Source organism: Triticum urartu, chromosome 1A (assembly GCF_056163025.1).
Source record: "Triticum urartu cultivar PI428250 chromosome 1A, HENAU_Tu73, whole genome shotgun sequence".
NCBI classification, from domain to species: domain Eukaryota; kingdom Viridiplantae; phylum Streptophyta; class Magnoliopsida; order Poales; family Poaceae; genus Triticum; species Triticum urartu.
This window is the reverse complement of record NC_141873.1, coordinates 582210492-582221757: the sequence shown is the minus strand read 5'-3', so window position 1 is coordinate 582221757 and position 11266 is coordinate 582210492. Positions and strand designations below refer to the sequence as shown.

Below are 11266 nucleotides of genomic sequence, written 5' to 3'. Positions count from 1 at the left end.
CCCGTTCATCAAGTGAATAAAGAGAGGAGAAAACGCAGCAGTTCAGCGCGCTGCAACAAAAAGGTTCAATCTCGCGTGTGTGTGTGTGTCTTCGCCATTGACAGAGCTCCGAGCTCGGAGATAACACTGTGGCATACAAGGTTTTGCCCGATCGCTAGGATACGGGTTCGGTACAAGGAGATAGATACCAAGGTTGTTACGAGAGAGAGAGAGGATAAACAGTTCAGATTACAATCTATCTCTAATTCTAACACCCTCCCTTAATCTCAACTATCCTACATTGAGATTCTTCTTGAATTCCTCGAATGGCTTGACTAGCAAGGCTTTGGTGAATCCATCTGCAACTTGGTCTCTGGAGGGAATGAATCGTATGTCCAACTTCTTCTCTGCAACCCTTTCTCTTACAAAATGAAAGTCAAATTCTATATGCTTGGTTCTGCCATGAAACACTGGGTTTGCAAAGAGATATGTGGCACATAGATTATCACACCACAAACATGACACACGATGTTGTTTAATCCCCAATTCATTGAGCAACGATTCAACCCAAATGATTTCAGCAGTAGCATTAGCTAATGACTTGTATTCAGCTTCAGTACTTGACCTGGATACTGTGGCTTGTTTCCTAGCACTCCAAGAGATAAAGATTAGAACCAAAAAATACTGCAAAACCTCCAGTTGACCTCCTGTCATCACTGCATCCTGCCCAGTCAGCATCAGAGAAGGCACTAACAAGAGTGGAGTTGGAGCGTTTAACTTGAAGGCCTAAACTCACAGTATGTTTTATATACCGTACTATTCTTTTAACAGCTGTCCAATGTACAGTAGTGGGTGCATGAAGATACTGACAAACCTTGTTAACAGCAAAGGAAATATCTAGTCTTGTCAATGTAAAATACTGTAGGGCTCCTACTGCACTTCTGTACCTTGTGACTTCTTCCTATTTGAGTGGATCACCTTTAAAAGCTGAAAGTTTTTCTGAAGAGGATAGTGGTGTAGGTGAAGGCTTACAATCTTTCATCCCCATACGAGCTAGAAGTTCAGTGGCATATTTTTCCTGGTTTAGTACTATGCCATCTTGATTCTTCTTTACCTCAATGCCCAAGAAGAAGTGTAGATCACCAAGATCCTTCAAAGCAAATTCTGAGCTTAAATCATGCAGAAGGGCATTAGTAGCACTTTGCGATGAGCTTGCAACTATAATATCATCAACATATACTAGTACAAAAATGGTTATGTTTGCCTTGTTGTAGATGAACAATGAAGTATCAGCCTTAGATGCAACAAAGCCTAAACGCCTCAACTGAGAGCTTAACCTTGAGTACCATGCCCTTGGTGCTTGCTTCAGGCCATAAAGTGCCTTGTCCAGCTTGCACACATGATGAGGTGCCTTTTATCTACATACCCAGGTGGTTGTCTTATGTAAACCTCCTCTTCCAGAACACCATGCAAAAACGCGTTCTGAACGTATAGCTGTCTCAAGCTCCATCCCTTGGACACAGAAATAGCTAACACAAGTCTAATAGTTGCAGCCTTGACAACAGGACTGAAAGTGTCTTCATAGTCCAAACCATAGCGCTGCTTAAAACCCTTTGCAACCAAACGAGCTTTATACCTGTCAATGGAGCCATCTGTTTTTCTCTTGATTCTGTAAACCCACTTACAGTCAATGATATTTTTACCTCTTTTTTCTGGTACAAGATGCCAAGTCTTGTTCCTCATAAGCGCTGAATATTCATCATCCATTGCATTTTTCCATTTGGGATCCCCAAGTGCATCTTCCAATTTTGTTGGTTCTCCTGCGATACACAGCATACCATATGGAACAGTACCATCAGTTCCGATTTTTGGATTTCTTATACCTTTTTGCGACCGAGTCATGACACGTGAAGTTGTAACTTGTTGGGGCTGACTTCGACGTGCGTGTGCTGGTCGTGCTACAGGAGATGGCGCAGAAGGCTCCGGCTCAGAAGATCCAGAAGAGCGCCTAGACTCGCTTTCCACAGCAGATCCCGTGGCCTGAGGTGTGTCTGATCCACTGGAGTATATGGCTGCAGAAGATCCGCCACTGGTCGCTGCCGCGCGCACATGGAACGGGGATCCCGACGCAGACCCCACCGAATCTTCTGTCCCTCCGCTGATCGCTGGCGCATGCGCGTGAGATGGGGATCCCGATGCGGACCCCACCAGGTCTGTCGCTGTCGCCTGCCTGCGCGTGGGACGCAGTGCGGGGCGCGGCTCGTCCGCACATGACGACACGACGCCTGCTGATTGGCGCGGCAGGAGGAGTCCAGGCGCGTGGCTCGGCGCGTATCTACGCACCTGATCCAAGGCAGTCAGATGAACAGGAGTTCCAGGTGACTCCAGATCCACCTCGTGCTCCGCGCCAGCTTTGTCCTCTTCTGGTGCATGAAATATAGGCTCATTTTCTGCAAAAATTTGATCATTTTCTCCACCAATTTCTGCTCCGTTTTCTGCTGCATGATCATGCACACATGGAGGCACAGTCCTACTAGTAGGATCATCAGTTGGATTAGTACAATTGTCGCCCCCATGATTAGAGTTTTGGAGATGTGGTGGAAGAAGAAGGATTGCTTGTTTGAGAAGTGCTCCGGCATTGGGATGAAGGGACTCAAAAGGGAATACTGACTCATCAAATACTACATCATGAGAGATATAGACCCTGCCAGTAGAAACATCTAGGCATTTGACTCCTTTGTGAATGGGACTATACCCAAGAAACACACATTTCTTTGAACGGAAAGCGAGCTTGCGTGTATTATATGGTCGAAGGTTGGGCCAACACGCACAACCAAAAACACGTAGCGAATTGTAGTCAGGAGAGGTGCCAAAGAGGCGTGTGATGGGAGTTTCAAAATTTATGACTTTGCTGGGTAGTAAGTTGATGAGATATGTAGCAGTTAAAAAGGCTTCATCCTAGAATTTTAGTGGCATAGATGAATTTGCTACTAGAGCTAGCCCTACTTCAACAACATGGCGATGCTTCCTTTCAGCGGAGCCATTCTGTTGATGTGCATGAAGACATGCAACATGATGTGAGACGCCAAGTTCTTGAAAGAAAGAGTTTAGTTTTCTGTATTCACCTCCCCAGTCGGTTTGCATGGCGATGATTTTAGTATTTAGTTTGCGCTCAACAAGATTTTGGAAGTTCTTGAAAACTTGAAATACTTCGGATCGTTTCTTGAGGAGGTAGATCCATGTAAACTTGCTGTAGTCGTCGATGAAACTAACATAATATGAGTGTCTACCAACGGAGGTGGGGACTGGTCCCCACACATCTGAAAACACAAGTTGCAATGGTGCAGTGGAAATACTGGTAGATATGGGATATGGGAACTGATGACTTTTAGCTGGTTGACATGGATCACAAACAGACTCAATATTGGACTCATGAGAGTACGGAAGATTATTCTTGCTAAGAACAAATTTAACAATAACTGATGAAGGATTACCTAGTCTACTATGCCACTTTGACGATGAAGGCTTGACAGCTACTAAAGCCTGTTTATTTGATGGTGTCGATGAAGATATGAGCGGGTAGAGACCTCCCACGCATCTGCCCCTAAGAAGTATTCTCCTCATGTCCAAATCCTTTACCAAAAAGAAATATGGATGGAATTCAATGAGAACACGATTCTCAAGGGTAAATCTATGAACAGAAAGGAGATTCTTTGATGTTGTGGGCACATATAGAACTTTTTTAAGATGCAAGTTTTTCATGGGGGTTTTAACAATTGAACTACCAACGTGAGTGATTTTCATACCAGATCCACTTGCCGTGTGCACTTGGTCATGTCCACGGTACTTGTCTCTGACGGTCAGCTTGTCGAGTTCTCCTGTAATATGATTAGTGGCACCGGAGTCCGCAGTTTGTGTCGACGCCGTAGGAGTCGGTGACGACGTTTGCCTCCTTTTCTTCATACTCATCGTCCTCATAGCGATCCCAACACTCACGGGCTCCTCCGCGGTGATGCTTGAGGCATATTTGGCACTCGGGATAGTCCCGGTGTTGTGGACGTTGCTGCTGCTGTTGTTGGGGACGACCACCTCTCTTGTTGCCGCCGCTTGAAGAAGAGGAGGAGGGCGAGCGTCTCCCTCGACCGCGGCCTCTGTTGCCGTGCCTGCGCCCTCTTCCACGAGGCTGACCACGCCCCCTGTACACTAGGTTCGCGGAGGTGTTGAAGCTAGCTTCTGGACCGTCGCCTAGCATCTCTACCCGTTGATCGAAGGCAGCGATCTGGGCAAAAAGTTCGTCGATGGTGATGGAGGTTTTGACGGCGCCAATCGCCGCCACGACCGGATCATAGTCCCGATCGAGGCCGGCAAGGACATAGTCCACCATCTCTGGATCGGAGACAGGCCGGCCTGCTGCAGCAAGTTCATCCCCCAGATTTTTCATCCGGGCGATGTAGGAGGAGCTTGACATGGAGCCCTTCTTGGTGGTGGTGATAGCAATTCTCAAATTCGTGATTCGAGATTGAGACTGCGAGGCAAACATAGTGATGATAGCAGTCCATAAATCAAAGGTATTTTCTTTACTCACAACTTGGGCGAGGATTTCCTTCGACGGAGAGTTCAGGAGATAGCTGAGAACTTGCTGATCTTTGGACAGCCATGGCGCATAGAGGGGATTGGGCACCGTGACCGTCGTCTTGTCCGACTGCTGCTGCTCCTCCGTCTTCGGGGGCGCTGCGTCGGTTCCATCTAGGAGGCCGGTGACCTGCGCTCCTCGCAAGGCCGGCATCACTTGAGCCTTCCATAGGAGAAAGTTCCCCTTGGTAAGCTTCTTGGCAGGTGGCGCACCAAGGTTGAGGGCGACGGGAGCCGAGGAGGACATGGCGATCTGATTTTTGGAGATCGATGGAGCTTTGGCTAGATAGATGGAAAGAGGATGGCTCTGTATACCATGTCAGATGGAAGCGTTCCTACTCTCCGTATAGAGTCGCGTGGGTTTATATTGATTGAGGGCAAGAAGAGCCCTTGTTGTGGCGTCCAAGGTTTTGCCCGATCGCTAGGATACGGGTTCGGTACAAGGAGATAGAGACCAAGGTTGTTACGGGAGAGAGAGAGGATAAACAGTTGAGATTACAATCTATCTCTAATTCTAACAAGAAGCAATGGCTCCGACTTTGCAGCGCCGGTGATTGGGATGAGAAAAGTAGCGCCGGTGGCCCTGAGTCCTGTTGCAACACGCAATGAGCGGCCTTGCGGGATGGTGTAGGAGGATGTAGCGGAGCTCCTCGCAAGGCCATGCGGAGCAGCACGCAGCGGAAAGCAAAGGAGCTGAGATGCGTGGGAGGAAGCAGAAGAAGCTGGGATGGAAAAGAATGGGTGGTGGAGCAGCGCTCATCTTTGGATAAAGGTAGGTGGCGGACGCTCGGGCCGGGGCACGTGGCAAGCGATGAGGACGACTTACGCGCACGCAAAATCAGTCGGTGGGAAAGAAGAGATTTCCTATCAGGATATGCCAAGAAAAATATATAGAAGCGATAGAAACTGGATCAAGTCTCAGCAAGGAGAAGCTACAACTGTTCATTACTGATGCATGTATACAAAATGAAGACTAACAGAGACATCGCATATAGATTTTTTTTGATGGGATGACTTGCCATAGAGTTGAATCGCTAAAACTTCAGCAAAGTTTAGTTACTAATTTTTCTAACTGAGCTCTCTTAACATACATGCTTGATCTTATTGGAATATGCCTAAGAGCAACTCTAGCAAACCCCGCGTCCCGCCTCGACCCGCAAAATAACCGCCAAAATGCGGGTCGGGGTAAAAAAACCTGCCCGATTAGACCACGCATCTCGCCCGGCCCACAAAAATTTCGGGGGGCGCGGCAAAATCCCGACCCCAACCCAGGAATACGCGGGGTTCCCCCTCGCGGCTGCGGTGCCCTGCATATAAGCGGGAGTGATTGGTGGGTGGGGGGGGGGGACATTTCAGCCCGCGCTTTCCCCACCAACCACTTCTCCTCTTCCCCTCGCGCCGCCGCCCAAGATTCCGGCCAAAGCCACCGGCAGGAGCACGCCGAAAGGCCGCTACGCGCATGAGACTTCCCCCCCCCCCCTCCGCGTTGGCGTGCCGCCGGATTTGCGGATCTGCGACACTTCATCGTGGGGCCGCTGGATTTGGCTTTTGCCGCTCGCTGGTGGCTGCGCCCAGCAATGGAGTGGTCGGGGAGCATCTCCCGCAGCCCCGGTAAGGGCGCATCACCGCATGCAGGGACAGGTTCGTCCTCTCGGCGCCGCCAACGATTTGCGGGCATGGATTCGTCCGGCCGTCCATCGGGCTCGACGCTCGCGCAGCGGCTCTGTGGCTCGCCGTTGCCGCTCATACAGTGCGACGACTGCACGCGGACAGTGCTGCGGCTTACTTCGGCCGCGCCGAAGCACCCCGTATGGGTGTTCTTCAAATGCGAAAACGACGGGGTACGTGCACTTGGGTAGCTCATTCTTTGGTTCAATTGCGGATCTTCATTTCGAACATGGTCATTCTTTTGTGTAGGAAGATGGATGCTCATTTTGGTTTTGGGAAGGTCAATACATTGATTTATTGATAGAAAGAAACTTAATAGATGTTGATGCACTCCTTAGTAGAATCGAAGGCAATGATGCAGCATGTGCAACTAGAGGGGAAGCAACGTCTGCTTCTTTTGAACCAAAGATGAAGAATGAAGAATGCAAGATCAAGAATCCGCAGATCAACAATGAATGCATAGAGAAGATATTGCTTCAACTAGTGGGAGGAGTTATGGAAGTTGGAAATCTTCTAAAACGCATACTTGTGGTTCTTGTTTTCTTTGGACTTGCTATTTTAGCAAAGACTTGGTGACGTCTTATGTATCCAATGTTGTTGAAAAAGCAAAGAAATGCATTATGTTGGATCAAATTTAGATTTTCCGGGCCGGAAGTAGCTGCGCCAGACCAGACCCCGCAAAGCCGACCCGTAAAAGAGCATATTCCACAAATATCTTTTTTTACGGATCCGTTATGTGGGGTCTGCATCTGCGGCGGTCCGAGCCAGCCCGCAAAGGCCGTTTTCCACGAACCGCAAACGCGTTTTGCGGGCCGGCCGGATGCGGGGTCTGCTAGAGTTGCTCTAACAAAGTACAAGCCATAGAGACCAGATCAAGTCTTAGCAAGAAGGGGCTTAGCTAGCAAAATGATACAAAATAAAGACAAAAGACTTGCAAAGAGTTGACTCGCTTGATACAATTGCCGGCACCCAAACTTCAACTGTTATTGTTTTGTTCTACACTCTAACATAAACATCTTTCTCCTCACAGAGCAGACCCACAAACAGATACTATATTCCAAATGTTATTGTTTTGTTCGAATGTTTTACCAGAGCTCTGACAAAATAAATGCCAACTTCATTTTCTAATCTAATACCTTAAAAGCATTAGTATTAACACCTGGCGGGACAAAAAATACACTCAAATTTAGTATAATCACTAATTATGTTTAAAAACATATATGTAAAAGATTGCTTCTTAGTTTCAGATACACCAACAAAACTAAAGTTATAATGTCTAATAAAATTAGCAATAAAGGTTTGTGTGTGAGGATCTCCTAGATACCTTGCATTCCAGAAAAGACCTGAATGATAAAAACATGATGTATAAACTATATAGAGCAACTAAAGACCTGACACCAACCGAGATATATGAAATTTTATCACTCCTCTTTATCTACATCATTTTCTTCTTCTTCCGCGGGAGTCTCTGTTGCAGCAAACAGATCATGGAAGCACATGCAATGTAGGAACCCCAGACTCACCAACCAAACACCCACCTAACTTGGTCAAATTTGCCTAAGTTGAGGTGTGGCAAAGTGTGGCAATATGTGGCTGCAAACCAAACAGCCCCTAAGTTCTCTCCCTCATGTAGATGAAAAGCTTATTATCTAAACCAAGAGGTTTTCTATCTTCCAATAATGACATGAATGATCTTGGTGTTATCTTGTGCATTAATTGCATGGAGATTTATCGAGACAAAGTAAAATTCATATTATGATGACATACATGGACAGAATATGAAAGAAATACGTTGTGCGCCAGTACTCCGTATCACATGCTGCTAAGGCTAATGGTGATGAAGTTGGACATTTTAGTGACCAAGGAGAAGAAATTTTAAACAGATCAGATAATATTGGTTCATCATTTTTCAGCTGTCAGAAGCACCTTGCGTATTAAGTATGAATGCGCCCTCTTATTTATGATTGGGATTCTTGGCAAAATTCTGTTTAAACCAGAATTGGGTCACTAGAAAGCCATTATCAAGCTTTGTAGTATATGCAAGGCGATCATTATTACATGCTCGTCGATAATGAGTCTGATAACCTCATAATTGTGGGTTAGTCAGACATTGTTTTGGTGAGGTATACGGATATTCAGAATTTGACGTCATGATACATCCGCACCTCGCGCAATGAGCTTTATCATGGAAAAGCTCCTAAATAACAACCATGGCATCATCATATGCAATTTTTGGCATGTCAAGATGTTGAAATAACATTATTTCCAAAGTTAAGAGTGGTACACAATATCTCTAAACCACTCACTGCGACTATGATCACACAGTTCTCTATGCGAGTAACAACTAGTCAATTTGTGTTGCCAAAGACATTGACATTATGTCTGCATTGTGAAAGATAGATTCTAGGATCAAACATAAGATGTTGTATTTATAAGTTTTGCGGTTCCGCTTACTAAAGGCTTACCACCCATTATTTTATGATGGTGTTGCTGACATAGGCTTAGGAGCCTTTTTCTCATAGAAACAAGAACCATTAAATGAACTAACAGCCATAAAGCAATATATCGTCCTTTCCAAAATAGAATGATGTACTGTAGGCACTGAGGTTCAGTAGCATTTCACTGGTCATTGCAACACCTTACCTTGCGTTATTTCTATTGAGAGTGGGCTTATGATGTTTGTTAACCTCATGATTAAGGGGTGGGTGTTGGAATTAATCTCCAGTTGTAACAAACTGAGAGGGTAAAGGGGAGCCGACAACTCCCTCATAAGTGCCATGATCGGGGGCACCGAACCAACTACTTGGTTTTGGTCCAGTTCCTAAGCGCGGGAATAATATAAAGGGGGTTTGAGGTTGTTAGAAAGAGCTAACAACATAGCTTACACTCCTAATCCTAACTTCGGATCCTAAGGTGGCGCTGAAGGCATCCGAAGACCGTTTGCCATCTCCGGCCACCACGAGGGTAGTGTCGACAGCGTCATGTACCGTGCACGTCCATCTCCCTAGCATTGCTTCTTCCCCGCCATGCTCCACGCCCCTGGAGGGTCACAGCAGATTTATGGAGCCCCTGATGGCCATCTCTATGTTCATGTGTATGTTTTTAAGAATTTTTTGAAACTTTAAATTATGATTTAAGCGCATGAATAGTAAGACGGGTGCCATGGAGCCTGAGCTCCACCAAAACTTTTCCCAAACTTCATTATTTTGTTTGAATGTTTTACCAGAGCTCTAACAAAATAAATGCCAACTTCATTTTCGAATCTAATACCTTACAAGCATTAGTATTAACACCCAGCGGGACAAAAAATACACTCAAAATTAGTGTGATCACTAATTTTTGTTTAAAAACATATATGTAAAAGATTGCTTTTTAGTTTCAGAGATACACCAACCAAAGTAAAGTTATAATGTCAAATACAATTAGCAATAAAGGTTTGTGTGTGAGGATCTCCTAGATCCCTTGCATTCCAGAAAAGACCTGAATGATAAAAACATGATGTATAAACTATAGAGCAACTAAAGACCTGACACCAATCGAGATATATGAAATTTTATCACTCCTCTTTATCTACATCATTTTCTTCTTCTTCTTCCGCAAGCAGATCATGGAAGCACATGCAATGTAGGAAACCCAGACCCACCAACCATGCGCACCCATTGGACAATATCACTTTGGCTCGAAACCACCGCCTGCAAGCATGCATATGAAAGAAAAGACTACTGATTAACTAACAAGAGCACAGAGAAAATAGGTGTGTATGTATGTATGTACTATCTTTCTCTTGGTTTATTGGTCTTCATTGTATTTCGTGCCAAATTTTGACCATAAATTTAACTAACAAAATATTTATGCATATCATATTATTGAAAATTAAATTTAAATACAAATCCAACGATATATTTTTTGTTGACATGCATTAACATTCTATTATTTAAATCTTTGATCAAAATTTGGCATAAATTATGAAGGGACCAATAAACCAGGACAGAGGTAGTATGTACCATACTTACGTACCAGTTGGAGTCGTTTGGTCTAGGATCGACGTGCTTGGTGACGATCCCGAGCAGATCCGAGTATCTGGTGTGGAAGATCAAGCCGGTGGCCTTGTGGTGTTTGCCTAGTATTCTCTTGTCTAGCTCGAGCAGCACGGGGTACAGCTCCTCTGACAGCTCCTGCTGCCTGTCGTGCAGTTGCACCAACGAGAGCCTCTGGTGACGAACGGACGCAACGCAGCACGAGTGAGTACTTGTATATACGAGGCTTTAATTAATGAGAAAAAGTACGTCTTTGTCTATTTTAGTTTCGTGAGATGATGGAGCATGTAGGTACGTACCTCGGCAGCAGCGGAGGGGGTCGACGGTGAACCGGCGCCGTGCAAGAGCCGTGGCAGCAGCCGGAGCCGTTGCTCCGCCGGAGATCGCTGGAGCATCCTCGCCGCCGCCTGTAGTCGAAGCGCCGCCGCCATGATCGATCGATGACGATACGTACCCCTTCCTCGCTCCTCGGCTTGTATCGATGGGAGATTACCCTTTTTGTTTCGAGAACTCTAACGCGTTACGGGCCCAAGTTTAGCACAACGTGGAACCGGAGTCAGACGGCCCATGTCATCGCGTGCAGAGAATTAAAAGGCTATATCTCGCTCACAGCGAGTTTTTCTTCAGTCTTACTGAAGCGTCTACAGCAATCGGTCGGGCTGGCCCATTCGCGCACGGTTAAATGAAATAAGTGAATGAAAAGGGGAGCGCGTAAGGGGTGGAACCCTGGTCTCCTAAGACGCCCAGAGCTGCATCCGGTTGGAGCTTACCTACTTGATGCGAAATGAGCCAGTTTTTCCATTGGGTTTCCCGGGTGTTTTCACTAGTTTTTCGACAGGTTTTTCTCTGAGTTTTTTCTATTTTCACAGGTTCTTTTCTTTCCTATTTTCGTTGTTTTTTAAAAGTTTTCTTTATTTCTTTCTTGGTTTTCACTCATTTTTTCTTAACTT

At 45.7% G+C, this 11266-nt stretch overlaps 2 protein-coding genes across 2 annotated transcripts; both read right to left on the bottom strand.

The window, feature by feature from the left end:
• Positions 1-1344: 1344 nt before the first annotated feature.
• Positions 1345-4858, bottom strand: LOC147993084 (uncharacterized). Its single transcript, XM_087539214.1, has 3 exons — positions 4168-4858; positions 1914-2477; positions 1345-1799 (listed from the first exon to the last, which is right to left on the bottom strand). Exons 1-3 carry the CDS (start codon positions 4856-4858, stop codon positions 1345-1347), a joined length of 1710 nt encoding a protein of 569 aa, XP_087395340.1.
• Positions 4859-7700: 2842 nt separating this feature from the next.
• Positions 7701-10764, bottom strand: LOC147993083 (uncharacterized). Its single transcript, XM_087533386.1, has 4 exons — positions 10616-10764; positions 10297-10490; positions 9904-9971; positions 7701-7783 (listed from the first exon to the last, which is right to left on the bottom strand). Exons 1-4 carry the CDS (start codon positions 10745-10747, stop codon positions 7701-7703), a joined length of 477 nt encoding a protein of 158 aa, XP_087389512.1. The 5' UTR covers positions 10748-10764.
• Positions 10765-11266: the final 502 nt, after the last annotated feature.

What these genes read in the sequence shown, in the direction of transcription:
- LOC147993084 (XM_087539214.1), bottom strand. Translation starts at nt 4,858, where the DNA reads ATGTCCTCCTCGGCTCCCGTCGCCCTCAACCTTGGTGCGCCACCTGCC. An exon ending in CCTAGTGTACAGGGGGCGTG is followed by an intron (nt 2,478 to 4,167) that starts GTCAGCCTCGTG and finishes ATGATCATGCAG; the next exon opens with CAGAAAACGGAGCAGAAATT. An exon ending in ACCAGCACACGCACGTCGAA is followed by an intron (nt 1,800 to 1,913) that starts GTCAGCCCCAAC and finishes TGTGTATCGCAG; the next exon opens with GAGAACCAACAAAATTGGAA.
- LOC147993083 (XM_087533386.1), bottom strand. Translation starts at nt 10,747, where the DNA reads ATGGCGGCGGCGCTTCGACTACAGGCGGCGGCGAGGATGCTCCAGCGA. An exon ending in CCCCCTCCGCTGCTGCCGAG is followed by an intron (nt 10,491 to 10,615) that starts GTACGTACCTAC and finishes GTTCGTCACCAG; the next exon opens with AGGCTCTCGTTGGTGCAACT. An exon ending in GGTGGGTCTGGGTTTCCTAC is followed by an intron (nt 7,784 to 9,903) that starts ATTGCATGTGCT and finishes TGGGGTTCCTAC; the next exon opens with ATTGCATGTGCTTCCATGAT.